The sequence below is a fragment of the Sardina pilchardus genome, chromosome 15, assembly GCF_963854185.1.
Source record: "Sardina pilchardus chromosome 15, fSarPil1.1, whole genome shotgun sequence".
Lineage (NCBI taxonomy): Eukaryota > Metazoa > Chordata > Actinopteri > Clupeiformes > Clupeidae > Sardina > Sardina pilchardus.
This window is the reverse complement of record NC_085008.1, coordinates 11,272,427-11,297,426: the sequence shown is the minus strand read 5'-3', so window position 1 is coordinate 11,297,426 and position 25,000 is coordinate 11,272,427. Positions and strand designations below refer to the sequence as shown.

The 25,000-nt window shown below is 44.9% G+C and overlaps 1 protein-coding gene across 1 annotated transcript in view; it reads left to right on the top strand.

Annotated features, from left to right (window-relative positions):
• The first annotated feature begins 17,835 nt into the window (after nucleotides 1-17,835).
• Nucleotides 17,836-25,000, top strand: part of cachd1 (cache domain containing 1) — a 71,630-nt gene continuing 64,465 nt past the window's right edge. The window contains exon 1 of the mRNA XM_062556521.1: nucleotides 17,836-18,326. Coding sequence (XP_062412505.1) covers nucleotides 17,967-18,326 — 360 coding nt within the window. The 5' untranslated portion in view covers nucleotides 17,836-17,966. The remainder of the gene's footprint in view (nucleotides 18,327-25,000) is intronic.

Sequence of the window (25,000 nt, the reverse complement as noted above, 5' to 3'; positions counted from 1 at the left end):
GGGAGAAACAGAGAAAAAGAGAGAGAGAGACAGAGAGAGTGGGATGGATAAAGCAAGGAATCTGAGCGAGCGGGAGCAGCAGATCTTGGCATTATTAAATCTTGAGTGCTGCACCAGAGCTGCATTTTCATAAAGAGAAGCAGATGCTGCGGAGTGTGTGACATGCAGGGAATGGCATTCATGCCACGGAACCAACAACACCTCTCGTGATCATCCCTCCTTCTCTCTGTCTCTCTCTCTCTCCCACTCTCAATTTCAATTCAATTCAATAAAGCTTTATTGGCATGAAAGTTTCATGAACAATATTGCCAAAGCTCAGTTACATGTACACAATAAATAAATGTTTAACAGAATTGTGGAATTAATGCATAAGGGGACATACAAGTGGACATAGAAGACATAAAAGTAAAACTACAATATCCTCTTCGACTTTGTGAGTATACTTGTAAGCAAAAAAAGAGCCTGAAATGTATTAATGATTGTACCTATATCTTGAGTGCTCAATAAAACACATTTGAGAAAAAAAAAAAGACATAAAAGTAAAACAACAATTCTTATAATAATAATAACAAATATACACCATTGTTGGTGTTTGTGGCCTCACTGGCTGTCCCTCAGGTTGTGGCAGGCTGCTACAAATTTTGCAGCTAGAATGGCCACATCTTTATTCTCTTCGAGGATGTAAGGAAGTTTATCTTCATTTGACCAGGTTAGAAACTCAGGGAGGGTTGAATTTAATTTATTGAATAATAATGTCCGTATTTCCTCATATTTTGGGCATTCCGCTAAGAAGTGGAGCTCTATCTCCACGGCCCCCAAGCTGCAGTGTGAACACAGCCTCTCCTCTCTGGGCAGCCGGGTCTGCCTGTGTCTGCCTTTTTCAATGGAGAGACTGTGCTCACTGAGTCTGTACATAGTCATGGTTTTCCTCTGTACATAGTCATGGTTTTCCTCTCTCTCTGAAAAACCTACGTGCACACTCACTCACTCTCACATACACACACACACACACACACACACACACACACTTACACGCTGTGCTAGGCCCTGTTGTATGTAAATAACACACACATTCAGTGAATACTGGAGAGGCCAGCATGTCCTCTCCTCTTTCATCCTTTCCGCTATGGACAAACAGGAAAGTGGAGATGCCTTTCCGTGTGTGAGTAATTGACAAGTGTGACTAATGTGGTTGTGTGTGTGTGTGTGTGTGTGTGTGTGTGTGTGTGTGTGTGTACCTGGTCTTCACCAGCAGCTCCCCTGGGTGTGTGTCCTGCTCCAAGGCCCAGCTGGGTTTTGGCAGGTGAGCAGATGACGCTGGTGTCTCCCTCTCCTCTGGAGAATAGAAGGGGCTTTCCCAGCACACTGGTTGGCCTACGTGACTTAGGGCTGCAGCAGGCTCTCTGCACTATATCCCTGGAGCCTTTTAAAATCCTCTCTCTCTATTTTTCTGTCTTTGTGCATATGTGTGTTCCTCTGTGTGTGTGTGTGTGTGTGCGTGTGTGTGTGTGTGTGTGTGTGTGTGTGTGTGTGTGTGTGTGTGTATGTCCGAGTCAGCATTGGGAACATCGTTAGCGATTTTGCACAACGAAAGGCTCACGGCCTAATTCACGCATATTGGGGATTGTATGCATAGGCTATTAATGATTTGATTTGGTTTCTGCACGGTTAAATAAGTTAGGCTAAATGAAGTTTTGTTTCTGCGCAGTGCGAGTTTATAAGCAAGCAATCTACGTTTGCAGTTTCAGCAGAGGGTTGAAGAGGTTTCAGCGCATTGAGTGTTCCCATAATTCCATGCGAGTTGATGTTAATGCAGTATAATATTAGATTACCTGTCCTGCAGGCTACTAATAAAAATTTTTTTATGTTTTCACAAGTAATGCATCCTATGTAGTCGTGTGTGTTTTATTTGAAATTGTAATCTCTACTAAACTACTTCGGTGCCTCAAGACGTATGCACAGAGAATTGAAGTCAGCCTTAATGTGTATTGCATGTAGTTAAGTCATTGGGTATTTACAGTAATGAACAATCCGTTTAGTGTGGAACAGGGTCTTGTTAGTTTGTGAAATGCGCAAGTAAGAATCATACATCAGCCATGTCATCTATGAATTTACAGCAGTACATGGAACTGAAGCACACGGGTAGCTTTTCACAGTTTAAGAGAGTATAATTGGCAACATTTTGAAAAAAGAACTGAACTAGTTCATTTTTTGGAGCTGTGAACTTAGTTCAAAATTTGGAATTATGAACTATGAACTGAACTAGTTCATTTTAAAATTTGTGAACGATGAACTGAACATGAACTTTCCCAACACTGTGTGTGTGTATGTATGTCTGTATGTGTGATGGTGAATGGTCATTTGTGAACTCTAGCTCATGGTTCACAGTGCTACACTGCAGATGAACTCTAAACAACCCCACAAGTCCTCCCTGCATTCAGTAGCTAGACCTGTCATAAACAGCAACTCAAAGGCTTTGAAACCAGAGGAGAGAAGGGAGGAGTGCGACAGAAAGGCCAGGGGCAAGAGGGGGTGGATGGACAGATAGAGAAAGAGAGAAAGATGGGTAGATGAAGGGCTGACAGAAGTGAAGAGAAACAAAGGACAGAAAACATGTAGTTTTGAAAAGGAAGAATTAGGTGTGGAAATATTGTATCATATTGTTATAGCTAACATCTCTCTTATGCCTTTGCGTTCAATGAATCCAGGTACAACCAGGTACAGAAAAAGAAATATCTATTCTAGAAACTCAAGTTAAGTTTCTACTTTGTGTCCCAACACTTTGCATGATGGTCCATTGAGAGACTTGAGGTCAGGAGAACCAGTTTGACTCACTGGCATGTGTGTGTGTGTGTGTGTGTGTGTGTGTGTGTGTCTGTTTGTGTTTGTGTTTGCTGACATACCTGCACAAAGGGCAAAAGCCACACAAACCAAGAGCAGTGTTAAGTTACAGGTCGGCTTAAACTGAGACTTCACTTTTCTCTACCCCTCTGTCCATCTCTCCTTCTCACTTTCACTCTGTCTTTCTCTCCTTTACACTCCCCCTCTTTATCTCTCTCTCTCTCTCTCTCTCTCTCTGTCTCTTCTTTCCTCTCTTTCCCTCCCCGTCCCTCTCCTCTCCTCTCCTCCTCGTGTTGGCCGTGACTCAAACAGACGTCCGATTGTCGGAGGCGGGTGAATTGTTATTGAAGGGAGGACGACAGCCATTTGACCCCTGGAGAAAGAGCCGCATTGTGCGGCCGCTGAGCTCTGACCTTGGACGCCTCGTCTGTACTGTTAACCCACTGACTCAAGTGGCCCATCTCTCCCCACTTACGCTCTCTCTCTCCGGGGCCCCCACCGCACGCACGCACGGCCATCTCTCTGGTTACACTGGACGCTAACATCTGACGCCTCTCTGTTAAACGGTCTGGAAATGGCTGTTACAGGGACGAAAGTGGAGCAGACCGACACAAACAAACACGGGTGTATTCATAGTGTTTTTATCTGTTTCATTTGGCAGGTCCAAGCCCTGCTGAGGGTATGTGTGTGTGGATGTCCTTCTGAGAGATTACATAATGAGGTCATCTGATCTGGCTAGGGGGGCCTCTGTTGTGCTTTGTCTCCCCGACAACAGATCTGGACAGACCTCTCTCCGCAGAATGGGACACCGAGAAGGGGCTACGCGTTTATCCAGACGTGGCAGACATTGGGACGGCTGTGTTAGGGTCAGCTGGAGGGGTTAAAGGTCAGTGACTACACATGTGACCAGTCCCGGTGGTCCCTTCAGAGGACAAGTCGTGGTCTCTGCATTCCACATATCCTGTGTCCATTCTGCCGTCAGAGGTCGAGTGATGTTCTAGCAGACACCTGGCAGGAGCACCGAGCCCATCAGGCAGACTGCCCAATGGCTGGGCTGGGCTGGGCTGGGCTGGGCTGAGGCGCTGTAGGCGGACAGCAGATGAATGGAGTCTCGGAGCCAAGAGAGAGGATTAAAGGATCGTCTTTTATGAATCACGGTTACGCTTAGAACACGTCTCTGAGACATCACAGCAAAACTCGATTTCGGATGATTCATACCAGATTATCCTCGGCTGTACTCACAAAAGGGTGAATTCTTGTGGGGGTCATAAAAAACAGTCAGAAGGATGAAACGTTTGTTTTTATGAGAGGACACATTGCAGTATACCACCACCCGAGCAGGTTCTGTTAATTGCTTTTTAATCATTTGCCTCAGTTGAGAATAGACAAGATTGATCAGGGGTGGGCAAACCTTTTGGCTCTAGGGCCACATTGGGGTTTGAAAATTGGCCAGTGGGCCAATGCATATACCATTTTATATCATTTAAATTATAATAATGATAATAATGTTTTGTTGTACAATACTTATTTCTAATCATTAATTTTGTTGTACAATATAATTTCTAATTTGATGCTGTTTCACTCATTTATAAATGTTGCACTGTCACTTTAAAAGCATTGTATGTACACGTTTAGCTCTCAATGATCGTTTGCCAGCTCCACTCAAATATAGCCTATGGCCACTGCTGTGCCTAGCTATGTCCTTTCACAGTTTATAAATGGTCAGTAGTGGCGACTACTGTTGCCTTCAAGGCAGGATAGGAACACCCAGGCTAAGTGTGCACTGAAATGCATTCCAAATAATGAAGTAGTATCACGATTAGAGTGCTTGGCGTGGCGAGGGCCATCTTTGTTTGTCAAGTCGTAAAGTTCTCCTCGTTCTCTTCAGTGTACTCTCAGGAGCCTCGAGAGGGACAGTTGATTTTACGACCAAAAGGAGGCGTGTCTTGGTGAAATGACGCAAGGCAGCTGGGAAATTGACCACTTTCCAACTCCGACGATACAAATGGAATGCAACATTTTATTGCCTTCACGCCAAGCAAAAAACTCGGAACTCCCGACTTCAAAATTCCCGACCTTCGAAAAAAACTGTTCTGAACTGCGCTCATGACTCAGAAAACAAATCCAGTAAATCCATAAATAAGTTATTAGAATTGCGGACTATGGTTGAGAAAGAAGGAAAACGTCTCGGGCGAGTGTTTCTATTTGTAGTGTTGATTTAGTGATAAATGACCTTGCCTATTTGTAATAAGAGTAAGATTCGCCTCTTGTGTTGTTGCAAGGGAGGCCACCGTGGTCGCAGATTATGATAATGATGTCAAGTCAGATATCAAGACTTCCGCACGAGTTTCCGAGCAAAAAATCCAACCCGACTTTGTGTTCAAGTCATTTTTCCTCTCTCGGAGGTTGGAATTTCCAAATATCCGATGTGGCATGATGGCGCTATGACGTTGCCCAGCCTGGGGATAGATGCATGCCATTCAAAAATCAGTCTGAGTTTCTTCAGTGCTCATCTCACTCCTGGTGCCATGTAGTAGAGGTCAGCTTGTAGGGTGCCTCTGGTCATCTCACTGAAGCTTTGATATCCAGAGCAATATGGATGTGATTTAGAATACAATCGAGGGTGAACTAACACTTTGTACAGGCAGGATGATGCACACTCATGCACACTCTCTCCTTCCCTCCCTCTATCCATCCATCTCTCTTTGTCTCTCTCTCTCTCTCTCTCTCTCTGTTTCGATTACACTTACTCACTCCCTCTTGATCTTTCTTAGCCCTATGGCATTATGTTTAGAATCCATTACCTTCCACGTCTTCAGGCCATGGATAGGGCATTAACCGAGACTTTACGTCTCGCTGAGAGTAATAAAGCTAGAGGGCTAAGAAGCCAATAATCCTTACAGATCTTATTAAACCAACAGCAGTCAGAGAAGCAACCATGTCGCACCATGAGAGAACAGGCCATACGAACAAATCAAGTTTCAAGGTTTAACACCCATATACTGACAGGAATCCCAGTGCGTTCTAAGTCTATACGCTTGTGATGAGACAGGGCAATTACTACACACACTTAGCAGGCAGATACTCATATACTCACATAAAGGTTTGTAGTTTGCCCGTAGACATAGTCATGTGTAACACTATTACAACATGCCGGTTAAGCGGTGGTGGAGTAACTTCTCTTCATGGGTCTGTGGGCCTCTGGACCAAGCACCTGTATGGATTTGGACTGAAACGGCATTCAGGTTAATAAACGTAAATGGTTCAACGCTGGCCATGAGCCAGCCGCTGCTTCATGCATGAGCACTTTGGCGTCTCGACTTTTGTTTTCGATTCCCTTTTAACTCGAGCGGGGCTTACGGCCGAGCAAACTTAAGGAACGGGGTCAGGGCCGCTCGGAGGAAATCTGCTCCATGTGACCGCACCCCCAGCACATGCCTTAATCTGCCCTGTCTGGTATGTGTGAGGGTGAAGGCAGTCATGGAGGCTAGAGCTGCTGAGGGTAAAGGTACAATACTAAAGAATGTAATGTCCGCAACACTGCTTTTAGCGCTCATTTAATGTTTTTTTTAAAAAAGCAATGTTTTGACCCCACTAGGTCTTCATCAGGCAAATGATGAAATGATCAAAGTGTAAAAAGTTAGTCATGGAGGGTAGAGCTGCTTACTTTTAAATATAATCCAACTGGAAAAAATACATGTAAAAAGATAATGCACACGACAACTAAAGACAAAAGGAGAGCATTGTTATGAAACTGAATGTAGCAAAATAATCATCATATTTCAATTATGTTATTTGACCGGCGTTCTATACATTATCTCTTACTTAATCGATTCATTTGATTAATTGCATAGCCCTAATGAAGGGCACCATCTGGGTTGGGTGCTGCTGCTGGACTGAACAACCTGTCCTGCTTTCTGCCTCCACTTTGCAAGTCAACAGGCATTCACAATAAAAGCTGTGGGTTAATGAACAATGCAGCAGTTGCTGCCACAGGAATTTCCAATTTGGCGTTAAAAGTGGTTGGCAGTTTATTGCCAAAGCCAAAGAACAATGTCACTTAGGGTCTATGTTTAACTTATTAAGTCATGAATAGGCAAGCAACAAATGTGTTGCTCTTTAGAATAGAGATAGCTTAGACAAGTTTCCCAAAAGACCAAAAGTAGGGAGAAAATACTAGAGAGGCCCCATGCTCTCCTCTCCATTTAGGATAACATGCTTTATTAACTGCCGATTAGAAGCCAAGAAAAACATGTTCATAAACACTCTGCTCAGATCTTCTGAAATGCTCTTTTACTTGTTATTCAGACAATCCTCAGCCATTTATTTTGAAGCAGAGCGATTTTCTGGATCTTCAGCGGAGTATTTTATGTACTTGCCTGTGCTCTGGTGCAGGCGTGTGGTTAGGGCCATGTCGTTTTCTCTGCAGGGGCTCTGGTTATCTGGCTGGTTAAGCACTGGGTTGGATTACGGGCCTCGAGCCTCTCGGAGGAGAACGCAGCCATCTCCTGCCTCAGAGCCCGAATGCCAGCGTAATGCAGCTTAATGTGTTCCACATGGAGCATGGCAGTGCAGTGCAGTGCAGCTCTCCATCTCCCAGTCTCTTACTCCTGACTCTCTATTTTCCCCCTCTGCCTCATGTTATCCACCTCCCTCTATTTCTCTCTGTTCCTTCATTTCTTTCATGTGACTCCCTTGTAGAATGGAGTGGGTCTCCCCCACACCCCTCCTCTCTCTCTCTCTCTCTCTCTCTCTCCCTCTCTCTTTCTCTCTCTTTCTCTTCCTGTGTCCCCATGCACCTCCATGTCTGTTTCCACTCAGTGCACCAAATTCCTCCCGACTGCGAGGGTTCTAACCCTGGGGCAAGAACGAGAGACCGGGGCCGGGACTGGGGGCCAGAGTGGAGACTGGAGTGGAGACGAAGTTTATGGCTCACAGATCAATCTCTCTCTCTTTCTCTTTCTCTCTCTCTCTCTCTCTCTCTCTCTCTCTCTCTTTCTGGCCAATGTCATATGCCTTTGTGTGTTTAGAGACGGCACTGACACGATCAGGCTGGGAGGCAACAGATTACAGCCATAATGTCTGAATGTCTGAATCATAAACATGTGAATGTCTGACTCGGAGTTCCTTGTCCAGGGCGGTGGAGAGAACACACGGTCTATCAGACATCCTTCTGTTGAGCTCTTTCATTGGAAGTGGGAGTGAGCTGTATGTCTTGACTTGTCTACAGTCTGTGGATTAATAGAGAAAACATACATTTACAGGCAAACATTTGGGATCAATTTAATAGTCTCTAACCCAATTAAAATTATTAATCATTATCTCAATAGCTATTAATTGTGGGTCCAAATGGTCCCTTTGTTGTGTGCTTGCCGGTTTCCCTCATGGGTAAGTGTCAGGTTTTGTGTTAGTCACCGGGGCAAAGTTGTTTATGTCTCAGTTTAGCAAGTTCCACAAGTTCCTGTGGGTTGTAATGAAAACTGTTATTCTATGATGTTGGCATCTTGATGTATGTGTTTTGTTCAGTTCATATTTCAGAAGTAGTCATTCTAGCACTTTCTTTAGTTCCATGTGGTTACACAGAATGAGCTGAAATACAGTATGGAAGAGTGTTGAATTGTGTTTAAAAAGCTGAATTGTTCGTTTTAATGCAGCTGGTCAAGTTTGTTCTACCTGTCAACACCTGTCAACACTGCCCACATTCACACACCACACCTTATATAAATACCTCAAAATGTCTGTCATACTCTGACCTCTGCAATAACAACTAGAGTTGACCTAAGTCCAGTGGCACAGTATACCATTGCGGTTTTGATCCATTGATTGTAATAACAAGTTCTAGCCTAAATCTGTCCACTAACAGAGCAGGCTACATAACTTTGAGTGGATTGCTGACCACACGATATGTCCCACTTCTAACTATAACCCTACTTGTGCAATAGTCCTGCATTATCGTCATAAAGTGAGTTGCAGGCTACGGCATATAGAGTGTTGGGCGTGCGTGCAGAATACTGCGGTGCCTGCACATGTTTGTTTGCATGATTTACAAGATGTTAAATGGATCCTGAAAATTTGAAGGCAGATTGTAGCGCGAGACACTCTAAGGGTGAAGGTCAGTGTTTGAAGCTTACAACAACTCGTAAAAGACTGGTCTGCTATTGTGTTCTGCTGTTTCCCAGGCATAGCCACCCAGTGAAATACATCTACTGACAGTTGAGCAGTGTTTCGATAGGCATTATAAGAAATGTTTATACCTTATGAATGGCATATACTTTGTTAGGATGACCAGACGTCCCCAGTTTCAAGGGAAACCCATTTTTGGTTGCCTGTCCCCGAGAAAATACAGAAAAACTCCCTATGTCCCTATTTTTTTTAAAGTTAAAACGTGTATGTATTTCAATCAGATTGATATAGTCAAACTGAAAATGTCCCTGTTTCTTCCACATTTTTGGGATTATGTCCCCGGTTTTGGTCTCGGACATCTGGTCACCTTATACTTGTACACTTTTATCCAACGTGACTCCCACATGTCAATGTGGCTAACACTGCAAGGGCACACAGATGCAGTCCCACTTGATTGGCCTGGTTCAGAACATCCCCAGACTCACTGGCTTGTTCTAACAACTCTTCTAATCAATAACAAATTAATCTTTTAGTGGAGTAGAGGCCTTGCGTGCACATTCTGGCCATGAGCACTGTGCAGCCACAGAGAGCAGCCCACAAAGAAGCCTCTTCTTCTCGAGTTGTTTGAGGGTTACAACATGACGGATCCAGTCTGTGATTATCTGCCACGATTAGCAAAAATTCAGATGGATTTGATTCTCACGGTCCAGCACTGTTTAAAACAAAGCCTTCCTGCGTGGCGCCAGACATTGTTCCCGCACACTGTGACACATCACTCCATCCTAATGATGGCACTTCGCATTAGTGTCATTTCCCCATCCACTTATTATCTGTGTTAGATTAGTGCTGCCTTACATCCACTCAGCAGTCGGCGTCCTTCATAATTCACAAGCAGGCAAATTTACTAATGAATACTGGAATGGAAGTGTGCTACCCTCATTTTCAGGCTGGCTATTTCGGGGACTGCAGATGCATGAATTAGCCTCTCATCTGAGTGGGTATCTGACACATCTCTGTTCAATGTTTCATGGGATAGTTGGAGCTGAGGAAGCTGTCAAGTCTTGCAAATGTTCTTTGTTCAGTTCCTTGATTTCTGTCTGCGTAAAGGGGGCTATTTTTGGAAAATAGGCTTGCTCCATCGACCAGAGGGATTATTATCAACCTGCAGGAGACCGTCAGACATGCATTGTAATTGTTATTTGTTATTCCTCTGCAAACCACAAGCTCCTGGCATCAAAAAACACACACACATCCAGCCGCTGCTTTGCTCTTTAAAAAAAAAAAAAAAAAAAAAACAGAAATAGAAATGGCTTCAACTGGGAATCGGCTTAGCCTTCAAAGCCAGCTCCACTGCTGCTGATGTTGGAAAGAGTCGGGGAAAATGAAGGTTGCAGATTTGGTAATACTGAGCCCCAGAAAGGGGTTGTCATGGAAACTACCAGGGTTCTAACCCCCTGTTCATCCCCCTTTCCACATGGAAAGTGATATCTTTTTTTGGTGGGCGCCGTTTTTTAAAGGCACTTTCTTCCCTCTCTTCCTGGCCTCCCTCTGTCTGGGCCTTGGTCGCTCATGATTTAATGATGTCTGTCGGAATCACACCCATCTGCTCCTCTCCTCATTATGTATGCCTGCCATTGTGGCTCGCTCAAATTAAAGCCAGCTAACGCTGCTAGCGCCTGAGCGGCCTCTTTTGAAGTGAGTCATCTCTCACCCAGGACGGAAGGGGTGTCTGTCACCAACTTTTGCCATTCCTCTCCTCCAGCTCCTTATCTCTGCCCCCTCAGCCGGTCTGACACAAAACTCTGCACACACGCACCCAAACACTCCTATTAAAATCCTGATGCACACTGGGTTGCAGGTACCAGCATTAGGAAACGAAGACCAATCTGTGTGTAGCCCCAAGCCTTAGCGATAATGGCATCTGTGGTTCAGAGTCAGGAACTCCAAATCGGCTGCAACCACCAGTCTCCTGACAGATTCATGTGCGAATGTCATTCCTCATACCATACGCTCCTGTGGAGTTACAGAGGTGAACCTGTTGCACATGGTTGTGTGCTGGAATTTCACTCAGCGAAGGCCACAGGTTAAAGGTGAAAGATCAAAGGGCAACTTCCTTTCGGAACAGCCACTGCTGTAGCTAACGAAGCGCGGCGCGTCGGATCATCTTTCAGCAAACATTCCCCCAAACAGCACCAGGCAATCCCAGTTCAAATAGAAAGAAAGTTGACACATCCTTCAGGGATTCTTTTTTTTCCTCCCCGAGCTTTTCCAAGTGAAGGGCCTGTCATCCATTAGGGGCCGGGACTGTCATTCCCCACCGCTTCCTGCCTGCGAGTGCGTGGGGGCGGAGTGGCTTTGTGTGGGCTGTGGTGACACATGTGTCAGGGATATCCAAACTAGGCCCTGAGACTGACTCATGAATGAATGCATATTTGAGGCTCAGTTGTGTGTCAAAACATTGTTTACATTTGCATTCCCACTTGAAAGCTTATCCTGTGATGTCAGATGCCAGTAACCAAATACGCTCGAGTGGAGTTTGGAGAAATAAACGCCAGGGTTTTCCACACTTATCTGTGCTGATGACAAGCCGTTGGGCTAGTTTCTCATTATTCAAGGATATAGAATTTCATGATGAAAGTAGTAATTGAGCTCTTCTGCCAGGTTGTGTCCAAACACCACACGTCAGAAGACACCGCAGTCCCTCTGCTATGTGACGCGTGCAGCGGTCAAACCTTCCTCGTTCTGTATCTCTTGTCTTATCAACTGGGCCGTGGACACGTTCCGTAACGGCAGTTGTCTTTGTGCATGCCCGGCCTCTCAGATCTTGTCTAATGTATTCATGTGGTGGTGTTCCATTCCAATCTGAGTCACTTTTTTTTCTCCGTCCTTTATCTTCCTAAACCAGGTGGCTTTGTGGATACACGGACTAATTAAAATTATGCAAATGAAATAATCCTCTAAGACAAATCCTGCGCTGCTAACCAGAGACTCTGTGTGAGAGTCGTGTAATGATGTATTTTCACACAAACAAATAGCGTGTCGACGGAGTTGCCGGGGTGAGGGTGGATTTAAACACTGTCGTTTAGGAAATGTTTCCAAGTGGATGTGATCCAGGAGATAAAGGATTTTGAATCCGCATTAAGATGACACTGATGTTCCAGTGCTATCATGACTAATAGGGTGGCACATGCGGTTTGTCACATTTTATTTCGCTTATGTGAAGGACATGTGCTATCTGGAGTCGTTCATCTTAAAAAATAGGGTGTGAATTGTCCTTGAAATAAAATCTGCATGAGCTATGAAAAGTGTCAAAAAGAGTTAGTATTAACGTCTCAGATCGTTGAGTGATTCGGTCGGAATTCAACTCAATTTCAGTGGGATATACCACATACCACTGTGTCAGTATCCTCGATTTTTTGCAAATAATCACTTATTATTAATTTGTGTTTCCCTTGCCCTTCAACACCTTCACTCTGTTAGATTTACTGCCTTGAATCGGTTGTTAACTGTTTAATCAATTTGATGTCATTTCATTTTAGATAGTCTTGTGCCAAGGAATAAATCCAAATGAGACTGAAGTAGACTGGTCAGTCAGTCCATATGCAAAGAGCTCACTGGCTAAATCCCCACCTCCCTGGAGAGCCAGAGTCTGCTAATTAAAGTGGCCCTACCAAGTTTAACTGGGGCCAGGAAAGGGCTGAAATGGCACACGCGCCCTGGCCTGACCACACACAAAATTACAGCTTGGTCTGGCATGGCCGAGCCCTGCGCGGAGACAGCGGCCAAGCAGCTCCACTAGCCATGGCCATCAGAGGGGTGACTGGGGACAGTGCTGCCGCCCGTGCCGCAATATTCATGTTTATCCCTAAGGCCACTGACTTTTCCCTCACCACAGAGGGTATCTTTTCAAAGAAACTGTCTTATCTCTGTGTGTGTGTGTGTGTGTGTGCCTGTGTGTGCCTGCGTGTGTGTGTGCCTATGTGCCTGTGTGTGTGTGTGTGTGTGTGCCTATGTGCCTGTGCCTGTGCCTGTGCCTGTGCCTGTGTGTGTGTGTGTGTGTGTGTGTGTGTGTGTGTGTATGTGTGTGTGTGTGTGTGTGTGTGTGTGTGTGTGTGTGTGTGTGTATTTGTGCCTGTGTGTGTGTGTGTGTGTGTGTGTGTGTGTGTGTGTGTGTCCTAACTTCCCCATTCCCAGGCCCTGCAAAATGGCCTCTTAGTGATGTTAGCTGCAGCAAGGATTGCAGCAGATGAATTGAACTCTGCTCTCCCGACACATGCGTAGCACATTACAGCGCCGGGGACGCTTGAGGGCAGCTATTAAGCGCCGCTGACAGTTCTACGCTCTGCCCTTGAGTTTGCGTGTCATCCCAGAGGATCAGAATGAGGCTGGGATGGGATGGGAACGAAGCATTCCGTTCAAGCAGAAGCCGTGATGATGACAGTTGTGAGGCATTAGACAGCATAAATAACATTTTCAATCATGCAAAGAGAGCATCTGTGGACAAAAGTGTGTCTAAAGTTGCAGGACTGTGAGTCCGGCTGATGGGTGTCCTACGGTTTGAGGTGAATCAGGAAATACCTGGACGGTGCCGTTTGCTGCAGCTCTCTGTGTCTGTCCAGTCTCCACCCATCCGCTCTTCTTCCTCCATCTCCAGTGGCAGCAGCAGCAGCAGCAGCAGCAGAAGGGCGAGGAGCCTCTGCAGGCATCAGTCAGCCTCCTTTCATCTCATCTGGCTGTGGATCAAGCAGAGAGAGAGGGAGAGAGAGAGAGAGAGGGTGTGTGTGCGTGTGTGTGTGTGTGTGTGTGTGTGTGTGTGTGTGTGTGTGTGAGCATGTAGCACCACTGCAGCTCTAGCCCCATGGGTCTCTCTCCTCTATTTCCCTCTGTTCTCCTTTCTCGCTTTCTATCCTCTATCCCCCCATCTTCTCATTTCACATCTATCTTTCTCTCTGTCACTGTCCCTCCATCTCACGCAATGTCCTTTTCCTCTATGCACACCTCTCACAAAAACAGATTGATGACTGAAGCCATTATGATTTGGTTCATTAAACGTTATGTTTTTAACAGGAAAATTGCACTGCTGCCTCTAATTGTAGCTCAGATGTCAATGATTACGTTTTGGCTTAGTCCTAGTGTCCAGTCCACACACAAGGATTCTGGATTTTTAAAATGCACTTCCTCAATAAAAGACTCAGGAATAATTCACTGCAGGTCCAATTTGTATGTTTCTGTGTAGATACTAACCAGCTCAGTGGTTGTTTGTTAGTGTCTGAGTAACAGTACTCCAAAACCCTCAGCAAATTTAAACCAGAGAAATCTTCACCGCTTCTCTTTCCTCCTCTCTTTCTCTTTCCGTACCTCTAAAAAATACGCAAGTATTGTGAAAGAGATATCACTGAGCCCAAGCCTGTATCGGCAGAGCCATCAGTGAAGCAAAAGCAGGCTGCACTCAGGCTAATCTGAGTCATTACCACCACACCAGCTAGCGCGGCGAGCCGAGTCAAACCCGGTATTAAAGGCAATTAACTCCAACCTCATTCTGAAGGCTTGTTCCTTCTGTACTGGTCACCCAAGGGCGGCCGTATATTTAGACTCGGTTGCTCATCAAGATTTTAAGAAGCGGCTTAATTGGGCTTGCAGCTTGCCCATGTGTGGAGAAGGGAACGTTCAGGCTCCTCGTAAAGAATCATAATATGCAGTAATTAAGTGTCGGATCCACAAAGGCTGGGTGGTGGAGAGATTGCGTCTGCCTGATGCAACTGAAGTAGCCCTGGAGGGCTGGGACAGAAGACCCCCAAGCCCCTCTACCCCACGGGGAAGCTGACGAAGATCCCGGCCGTGAGGATGATGAAGGGGAGAGGCCTGGAGATGGGGGGGTGCAGCGCAGGCGGTGATGAAGAGCGGCCGCGTCTGATCTCGGGTGAGTTATGGCCGCAGAGTTTGACGCGGGACACATCTACAGCTGTGCCGGGTCAGAATCTTGGCCCGGCCCGAGCAGAACAGAACTGTATAATCCACTGAGTCACAAAAGCCAATAAAAAACAGACGGGCCTTTGAACCGATCTTCAAAACCTCTGGCTTGGCAGGGAGGCACATGCTGGCTCTCTGCTCCCTCCCTCTCATTATCTTCTGGTGTTGCTGTGTCACCCAGTATAGGAGGCATTTCCCCCCATTGTGGTTTGACGCTCTGTGTCACTTGGACAGCCAAAAGCCATCACTCTGGATTACGAGGAAGAGAGCATTGCAGACATAACCACCCTTCTTCGCCCAGTTACCTTCTAGAGGCTGACAGAAGTGAACGTTCTCTCGCACAAACTGATATGTGCAAGTACGTTGTAACACACACATGGACAAGCAAACAAAATATATAAAGGCTTACATACAAAATACAAAGCCTCTATCTCATTATCTTTGCCTCTGTGTTTTTTGTCTGTTTCTCCGTCAGCACAGATGTTTCAGTATGCCTGCCAATGCTGTCAAATGTACATGGCTGTACACTGGAGAGCATACTGATCCTATGCTCTCCATTTTGATGCAAATGTACATTTTAAAAAGGAGTTTTTGGAGCAATTGGGCCTCTAAGCATAAACCAACTTCCTTTTACTGAGCTTGAAAGAGAGAAATCAGTTCTGTTAACCCTCTCCTCGGTCTACCGACAACAATTTAATATATCTAAACAGGCGCTTTTTGTTTCCGTCTGACAGTACTTTTTTTTCATAATGCACGGTTTGGCTTACAGAACTGAAGTGCCCCATTTAACAGCGCCGCAATTTGGGAATGTGCTAGAACAAATATCCAAATTTAAACCAAATCACGAAAGGATACTTTTTTTTGGCCGTGGAGTAGTTGTGCTTTATGGTAGTCTACAGTTCTCCTGGAGCCAAGAATCTGGGTGCTGGGTTAGTGAGGATATGAGTGCCACACTCTCTGGTTTCCACTGCAGGGAAGTCATTTAGGAAATGACTGGCACTCAGCCACACGGGCAGAGCACGACCAACCTCTCTGGCTGAGGCTTCACCAAGGTAAACTAAATGGAAAAAATAGCCCAAAAAGGGAAGCCTTTTCCCAGAAAACAAAAGATATCAAAACCACAGGCTGACAAAATCCACCATGTGTTCTCAATCGTAAATGCAGAGTGCAGAAATGCATAACATTTCTTATGTGTCTGTATTTGAAATATCTTCCCTTCATATATCATTGAGTTTTAATGGGTTGTGAATTGCAGTCGCACAGCACCCTGCATGTGGAGAGAATATTCTGTGCCTTCCAAAACTATCCCCATGGCCTGTCAAAATGCATTTCAGCATTACAAACACATCTATCATCTAAAATGGCCAAGAACACTCACACTCTTTCCATCCAACAACACTATATCCATCCATACTAATCCATTTGTCTGAAAACTGGATGTGAAAGCTGTGAGAATACAAGAATTTCAAAACCCAAATATTAATCATTCTCTTATTTTACATTAAAATACATTTCATCATAATCCAAAACTAACAGGGTTTTCAGGGAGAGTAAAGAGTATGTGTATGCCAGAGTTGATCGTTGTGTCCCTTGTTTGTGTATGTTGAATAAACAGTTAAAATATATTTGAAATCAACCGACAGTACATGGAACATTGCGTTCTCATCTGGAATGACACAGTACGTCTGTGATATGGATTCTTCTTACATATACATGTAATGACACTACCTGGCTTCCTAAATAAAATTGTCAGTGAGTTGTAGTAGAACCAAATGTGTCTGTTTCTTAAGTGAAAACTCACTGAGCACTGTGTACATATGTTATACTTTGAATGAAAGAGTGTAATAGGTCATTGTCAATAATGGACTTTGTTATTTCTGTTGATTCTATTGCCAAAACATTATCTCATGTCTCTAACAAAATAACAATGATACAAATACATTTAGCCCAAAATAAGAATTCTACCACTTTTTGAATTGTATAACTCACCTTCATCACGTGAAACTAACATCACATCCCTTTCCCTTAACCCTTATGTTATCCTCAAATCTTACAGACATTCGTTGTCCTTGGGGTCGATTTGACTCCAGCTAAATAAACTCTCAAAAAATGATCATAATTCATATTGTTACCCAGTTTTTTTTTTTTTTTTTTTTTTTTTTTTTTTGTGGTAGGTACTTAACAAGAGTGTAATAACCATCATCAAAAGCCTTACAAAACAATCCCACTCCCCCATATCCCTTTATGAACCCTGGAACCCTGGCAGGCAATATTGCCCATCCAGTGTCAGCAGCCCAAAGGCTTATTTTTTTTTTCTTTTTCAGTCCTGCCAAAATAACTTATATGTTATATGTACTTGTATGTAATAATGATAATAACTACATGTTCTCATACTATTACAATAATAATATCCTTAATGTGTCAAATATTCATTTACCTCATGTTTCATAAAAAATGGGGTCAAATTGACCCCAAGAACACCAACTTGAATCACATATTTTATGATGTTAAACATTGCTTGAGGTCAAATTGACCCCAAGGACAACATGAGGGTTAAAACAAGTAAGCTACATTTTAGCAAAACGTTTTCTACCTAAATGTATTTTGTTGGGGGATGTAGCCTATCTTTGTATGGTTAGGCCTACAACAGCCTAATTGCTGTCTAATATGCGCAAAACTGAAAATTGTAGCTACTCCTATATTCAAAGGTGTACTTCAATAATTGCTGTATTCCAGTTCCACACTCAAGACCTGCTGCTAACCCTGGCGCACGTTCAGGCTTTTCAAGTAGCCGAGATCCAAATCCATCCACTACAAAAACTCCATGACGTTTTTTCGCTCCCACGTCTGCTGCTTTCGCTTCCATTGTGATGCTTCGGCTCACACTCAGAGTTTGGAGTTGGTACGAGTGCGTAGTAGGTAGCGAAAAACATAGATTTTCTGTTGCTTGTACAACAGTTCAATCTGCTTTTATAGCTCGATGGAAAGTGCATTAATGCATCCGTTAAGTATTTTCGTCGGGATCTGTTTCCATGAAGAGACGAAATCGATCGGCGAAGTTGAAAAGTAGCTTACTCTCTTCTGAAGTTTTTCCAAGACCTGCAACGCGAATTCCCAGTTTACTATTCAACGACCCAGCCATCATGGCGAGGCGGGTACGGAAAGGATCCGTGGTTTTAAGTCGAATTGTTCCGTCGCTTTGGAATAGGTCTACTCTACTTCATGGGGATAAAACAGAAGTTGTTACATGGAGCTTTGTGATTGTCCTGAGTCTTTTATGTTGTGGATTTTGTGGTGCTGAAACGGAGTTTTCAATCATGGATGAAGCACAAGTTTTGGCCGTACAAATTAAGAAACTATCCACACAGGAGCTAGGAGTCTTTACCATGCAGGTAATTTGCAATTTTATTCTAAGACGCTCGGAAACCCTGTGCTGTAACTATTTTGTAAAGATGTCAAGACAGAAACGTGTTCTCAACGTTAAGGCTTAACGTTAGATTGCAAGGTTATTCAAAAACATGTGAACATCAAAAGCAAATGGACAAGACTGGGTCTAAATTGTCGTCAGTTTAAGCATTGTTTGACATAATTGCAACAATCCTCGGTAAGGTAACATCAACCAATGAAGCCTATTTTGAGCAATGTGAGATTCATGCTTGTCAAACACCGTGTTGGTACGTAATGCTTGGTGCTGTCCTACATGAGCTGAGTGGCGCACGCTTTGAACTCGAATGCGGATATTGACAAGATCTATCGCAACAGAACCCAATATAACATGCCTACAGTGTGAAATTAAATTCCACATGCAACATTTATATTGCATTATTTAAACATGTATCATCGTTGATAATCGTTTACTCTTTTATCTTATTTTAAAATGCGATTATCCGCATTATCCATTGTCTCATGCTTTTGACTAAACACATTCTACTTAACATGGATAGGATCAGTTCTTTCTTTCCTTCGTTACCACGACTGAATTAAAATATATGTATTATGTCCACGGACCTCAGCGTAGACTCACTATGATTATGCATTGGTTAGTCACCTTTACATTGTTGCTTGTGTTTTGACGAGTAGCCTACAATCAGCGTAGCACAACCAACCAGTGTCTTGTCTTAAATCAGGTAATTAACATGATCTTTTAGGCTAATCATTCATTTAAGTGTTAAGGGTCTGCGTAATGTATCCTAACACATTGTAGGCTACATGGTTATTTTACGATATCGAATGCTGTTGTGGGAAAGCCTAATCTTTGCCTCTTTCTTTAACCTTTTATCTGTATCTATCTTTTATCTGGCTAAAATATAGCCTTTTTAAGGGTGATATAAATTGCAGGCAAGATGTAGCCTAACTGCTCAACATACTATAGTAAATGGACAAATTTCAAGGTTATCAAGCACAACGTGATTAACAAAATATTTGTTTACATTTACAACCGGTGCCTGTAACAAATGGCAAACTTTCTTACACCGGTGTGTTTTGAGACGGCGGTGAGGCGCGCGCACTTCAGAGAATGCGCACAGAAGCGGTCAGTAGGGGGCCCGGCCCAAATGGCGTTTTATCTCGGAGAAAGTCTTTATCCTTGCTCTACAAAGGCCCTTTCCCAGAACGCACGACGTTGCCCGAACCGTCCCTTTGTCACACTACGATGTTAATAATCCCTCAATTTGTGTCCCTTTTTCTCTTTTTCTTCATTCGGCATTTCATTTCTGGCGATTTTTTTTTCATTGTGCATTCAGCTTGAGGGTTGGACATGGTCGACGAGGATGTAGCCTAGTAATGTAGTATTAGGCTATAATCATGAATTTTCTGAAAGGTGTTTTTTTTTTTTTGAAGAACTTGAATTTGTGGTAGACTGCGGAGTTGTCAAGCGCACTGTCCTGTTTTTTTCTTTCTTTTGTCGACATATTCAGACGTGAGTTTAATGTATTAGGCCTACATTAAATAAAGCTGTGTATTTGGTTAGAACCATTTCCCAGAAAGCATTGCTATCGCCTTCCAGTTAAAATATCCCCGTGCCTATGAAAATACAAGAAGCAATGTTGCAATGCCAACAAGACATTAGCCCACTCTCCAGGTCTGTAAATCTATATGTGTCGACTGTGAATGTAACAAGATCTGATCCATTTAAAATACGGCATCCAGAGTTCAAGCCTGAGTGTTGAGGACGCAATTCAGTTGCATTGAAAAGAACATTGGGCTACTTGGTACAATTATGCATATCCCTTGATATATGTTGTTATCAACTAGTTGACATAAGACCAGTCATACTTTAAAAAAAAATTCTAGCTTAAACATAATTATTGCTTTTGTTGGTAATTGGTCATTGCTTTCAAGAAAAAAAAACCCTAATCAGTATAGTACTCATGTATTGAGCTCTTTGTTACAGCATAAGGTGCATTTTCATGTCTTAGCTCTCAACTCTACTTGTGTTATTTAATGGTATTTAGTAGCTATACCACAGCGCTCCTCTTCATGAGCTGTTGACCCTGCTATTAGGAATCATTGCAAAAGTGCCAAATGTTCTCTCATTTTACACTATTTGAGGAATACATTTTGTGGCGGTTCAGGTTAAGGGCTTGTTCAAACCTCCCTCTCCTGCTGCCAGGGGTTTGTGCAATCAGAGATGCAGTGGTAGATTTGCCTGGAGGTCGGGTGGTTTGGAGGCCTCTTAATTGAATGATGAGGGTAATTGAGGAGGTGTTTGGGCTGGGGAGGGGTGGGGGAACGGTGCAGGGTGAGAAGAAAAGCATGAGCTGTTCCCATACCTTTCAGCGCTGGGTCTGCGCCAACTTCAACAGCTCTCGGAGAGCTTTTCGAAAGACCTCTTTCTGTCATTGGAGTGTTATTTTGTTTCAACTTCATCCTGTGCTGTCACAGCTCAAACACACTTCATTTTCTCTCTTTCGGTGTCTCCCTCAAACTGCTATCCTACCATCACTGGCAGTGTATTCATCTCAGCAGGCAAAAGAGGGGTGTTCATTATCTGTTTTTACTATACTGAGTATTTAACTGTATCTGGTGTACCTGTTGTTTGCCATCAAGGGCAGTTTTTTGGTTATTTGAGATTTGCTGTGATTTTTTTGTGTGAATTTGTTTGTTTAACACTCTAAGCCCTATGAGACATGTGTAATGTTTTGGCGCTCTATAAGTTAAATTAAATTAAAATGTTAATATTCCTTGGTGGAGCGCAACAGTTTGTGAAGTTTGTGGCGTGATTTGAGTTGTATTGCACTGCTGATCTGCTTGGAAATTCCTGATGTGAGTCTTGCCCTGCGACTGTGCCTCGGGAGACCCTGTGCATAATGAAGTGTCTGCCTGCGCTGGTGCAAATGAATCTTGGGGTTGGGGTGAGGGGGTGGAGATTTCACAGTCCCTGGGTGGGATCACCCCTAAAATGGCCCATTGAGACCGGGCCTTGCAAATGACCCGCAGAGCTAACGACATGCCATCCATCACGCTCTCTACTGCATGGCCTGCTTTTAAGTGGGCCCTGTCACTGTGGTGGGGCGGCCATTGGTGGCGATGTGTAACAGTTCCCTCATTACCATTCTGGGGCCATTAAGCCACTGCCTTCTTCTGAGAATGTTTCAAGGACAACTACGTTTCAGATCTTATCTTATCCAGCCTAAGAAATGGAACCTACAAGCCAGTTTGCATAGATCACAGCATTTCCATAGAGGTGGGCTATGGCCACATTCCATGCTGAGCTTGAGATCCGTGTCTGAAACGGGACATGCACTACTTCATGTTTTGAGCATGTGAACTTTAGCTGACCTCACCTGGACTAGCACATTTTAATGGGGAGCGATTATGGTGCGCTGGGAGAAGGCCGGCTGAAAGTTTAGTTGGAATCTGTGCTCAGAGCCTGCCGTTGCTTAACCTGCGTTTTTTCAAAAGCCTACACCGTAAATCGCAATGACATTCCACAGTTAATGTTTTCTCTTTTTTTTTTAAAAGAGGCTCAACTTCACCCAGGACTCCTGTAAAGATTGGTGGAGGTTTCCCTTTAATGCTCCACATTGTTTTGAATATTGCTTTGTTGCGGTATGTATCTTGGTAGACTGCCACAGTCAAAAGTGAACAGACCAGTCTCGGTCACAGATAAACAGCTCTCATCTTAAAGATGCAGTCCGTGGTTTGGTCGACGCTGAATAGCCGATCAAAATGCCATGCCTCCCGTCTGTGCAGCTGAAGTGGCGTGTTGATTGGCTGGGATTGTTTAAGGCTTGGTCTGAGTCCTTGTGTTTGTTCCCATTCTCAGAGCCAGATACTGTGTACAAACACTCCGGAGGTTCAACTCAACTCAACGGACAGCTAGCGGACTGTGATTTCATTATTCCTTAAATCTGTACGTGTACGTACGGGATTAGAATCTCAGGCTGCCTATTGTGAGCAACGATGTTGGGTCTCAGCAGCCGGTGTGTGTGGGAGCAGGAAGAGGTGATATGCGGGAGCGGGAACGCCGGTGTGTGTGTGGGAGCAGGAAGAGGTGGCATGCATGCGGGAGCGGGAGTGGGAACGCCGGTGTGTAGGAACAAGGGCCTGGGCAGGCGAGCGCTGCAGAGGGACACGTCTCCAGGAGATGTGAGGCTGCTGCATGTGGGTTTTGGCCATCCTCCAGACACAGGGCTCCTTCAATCCCCCTCCACCCCACCCCCCCAGCCTCCGACCTTCCCTATCAAACCCCCTCCAACCCCCCCTGTCCCCCCTCTCCGAGCTCCACGTAGGCCCTCCTCTTCCCTCTCCAGTGGCCACAGAGTGCAGCTAGGCGATGTGCTCCACTGCAGCATTGTTTCGTGTGCATCATGGCTGGCGGACTCCTTTTGAGTTATGGCCGCAAGATGGTTTCTCTGCTGTCCTCCATCCCCAGCAGCCGCCTTCATCCAGCTGTTTGTTTTAAATCAGCTGGTATTGCTTGTCAGATCATTTATCTCCTCCTGTGCTCGGGAAGGCTTTCCCACATTCCTGCCGAGGTCTGGGAGGGTTTCTTTTTTTGTCTCCTTTCAACCACCTCACCAGCTCTACCCCCCTCCTCCTCCAACCCCCCCCCCCCCCCCCTCTGTTCAGCCCCCTTTTCCCTGCTTTCAAAATGCTTTGCTGCAGTTAACAATCTGGAGGGAATGTTCCGGCGCTTCTATCTCACCAAAAGCTGCCTCACTTTGATATGTGCTCAGAACAGGGCGAGCCATCGTTTGCTGTCTTTTGAAGTGTAGTCACAGACGCGGATGCTTTTTCCAGACATGCTAGTGTTGTGTCAACACACACATCACCATTAGCAGCCTCCTTATAAATAACATGGATCATCAGCACGGCTGCTGTGGTTGGAGTTTAGTACACTTTCCAAATGAGCCTCGTAAAGTAAGCTGCGCATCTCACTGGGATGATGGGCTTTTAATGGCCTATTTGTTATATTAGTGAGATTGTTGTTGTTGTTGTAGCAAATGTTCATTCCATCCCACATTAAACACTAATGAAGAAAGCTGAATTTTACATCTCACTGCCCACTATCAAAAAGGGGGGGGGTGAAATGTACATTGAACTCTGATACGTTCTTCCAGTTGGAATCGTTCATTATTTATCTTCAGCCCTAAAATGCAGGTTGATATGAGCAAAAGGGAGCCTGATGTGAGATCAGGCAGATGCACTGCAGCGTGTGTGTGTGTTTGTGTGTGTGTGTGTGTGTGTGCGTGGGTGTGCAGTAGCCCTTGAGGAGCCTGGCAGACTCATTTAAGTCTGTGTCTCCCAACAGAGAAAGCCCATCCTTTCATTTCTGACACAAGCTCGGTGTCTGCCTGAAACTTTATTAAACCAGAGTTGTAATTAACCAGCCTTATTTAATCAGGCTGCAGACGGATTCACTACCTCTTTCTCTCTGTCTCTCTCTCGTACACACACACACACACACACACACACACACACACTATGGGAGAGTGAACAAAAAGAGGCTTTATGGGAACCTTCTTTTGTGAGGCCTACTAAAGATGCTTGGGTGAGTTCCAGCTGGGTTGACCCAGGATGGCAGGCCACAGGACCCTATCACAGTTCTCTTCAAAGGATGGCCCCCACACACACTGAAAGAGAGAGAGTGTGTGTGTGTGTGTGTGAGAGAGGTAGAGTGCTTGTGAGAGTGAGAGAATGAGCATGGGGGGGAGGGGTGGAACCCGTGCATGGTAAGACAGCTCGGGGAGGTGGGGGGGTGGACCTGGTGCTTGCCCCCTCTTGAAACCTTGCGTTTTGTGCGCCCCTGTTAAACCTCTCCCTCCTCCTCTCCCAAACACCCCGGCCCTCTGCACCAGTAGGAACTTGCCGATCCAACAAAAAGTGAGAGGTGGGCCCCAGTGCTCCAACCCCATAAAGAGTTAACTATTCCCCCGTCATTGGCTCACTGTCTCTCCCCCTCTCCCTCCTCCTCCCTTGTGCATTCTGTCCTCTCGCTCTCATTCTTCCTCCAATTTCCTCCCTGTCTCTGCTTTTCTCTGCTTTTTATTCCCTCTTCCACTCTTTTCATCTCTCAGCCCTCTCCTCTGTTGCTCCCTCGCTCTTTCTCTCCTTCCTCCTCTCCTCTTCCTGCTCCTAAGCTCCTGACAGCCCCCTCCTGCCCCTGAGTTTCTCTCTCTCTCTCTCTCACGCTCTCTCTCTCTCTCTCTCTCTCTGTCACACATTCCATCTCTCTGTGCCCCTCTTTTGTAGTCTCTCTTGTGTCTCACACATGTTGTGTGTGTCTGCCGTTCCTCCCTCCTGTGTGTACTCCCTGAGGTGTGCTATGGGGCGGGGGGGGGGGGGGGGGGGGGTGGAGAAGAGTGTGTGTGCTTTCTCCCTGGCCTCACCATCACATGTGCTGGAGGGTGAACCTGCCGCACGTAGGCCATGGGGACATATCTGGAACTCATGCATACTCAAGCTCTGTTCCATACATCACAGCAGTATTACAGTTATTTGGCTGATTTATTGGGACAAGAACAAGTGTGTGCGTGTGCATGCTTGCGTGCATGTGTGTTTTTGTGCGTGCGTGTGCATGTGTAACCTGCGTTGTGTGAAACCACCGCGGTCCAGCCCTGCA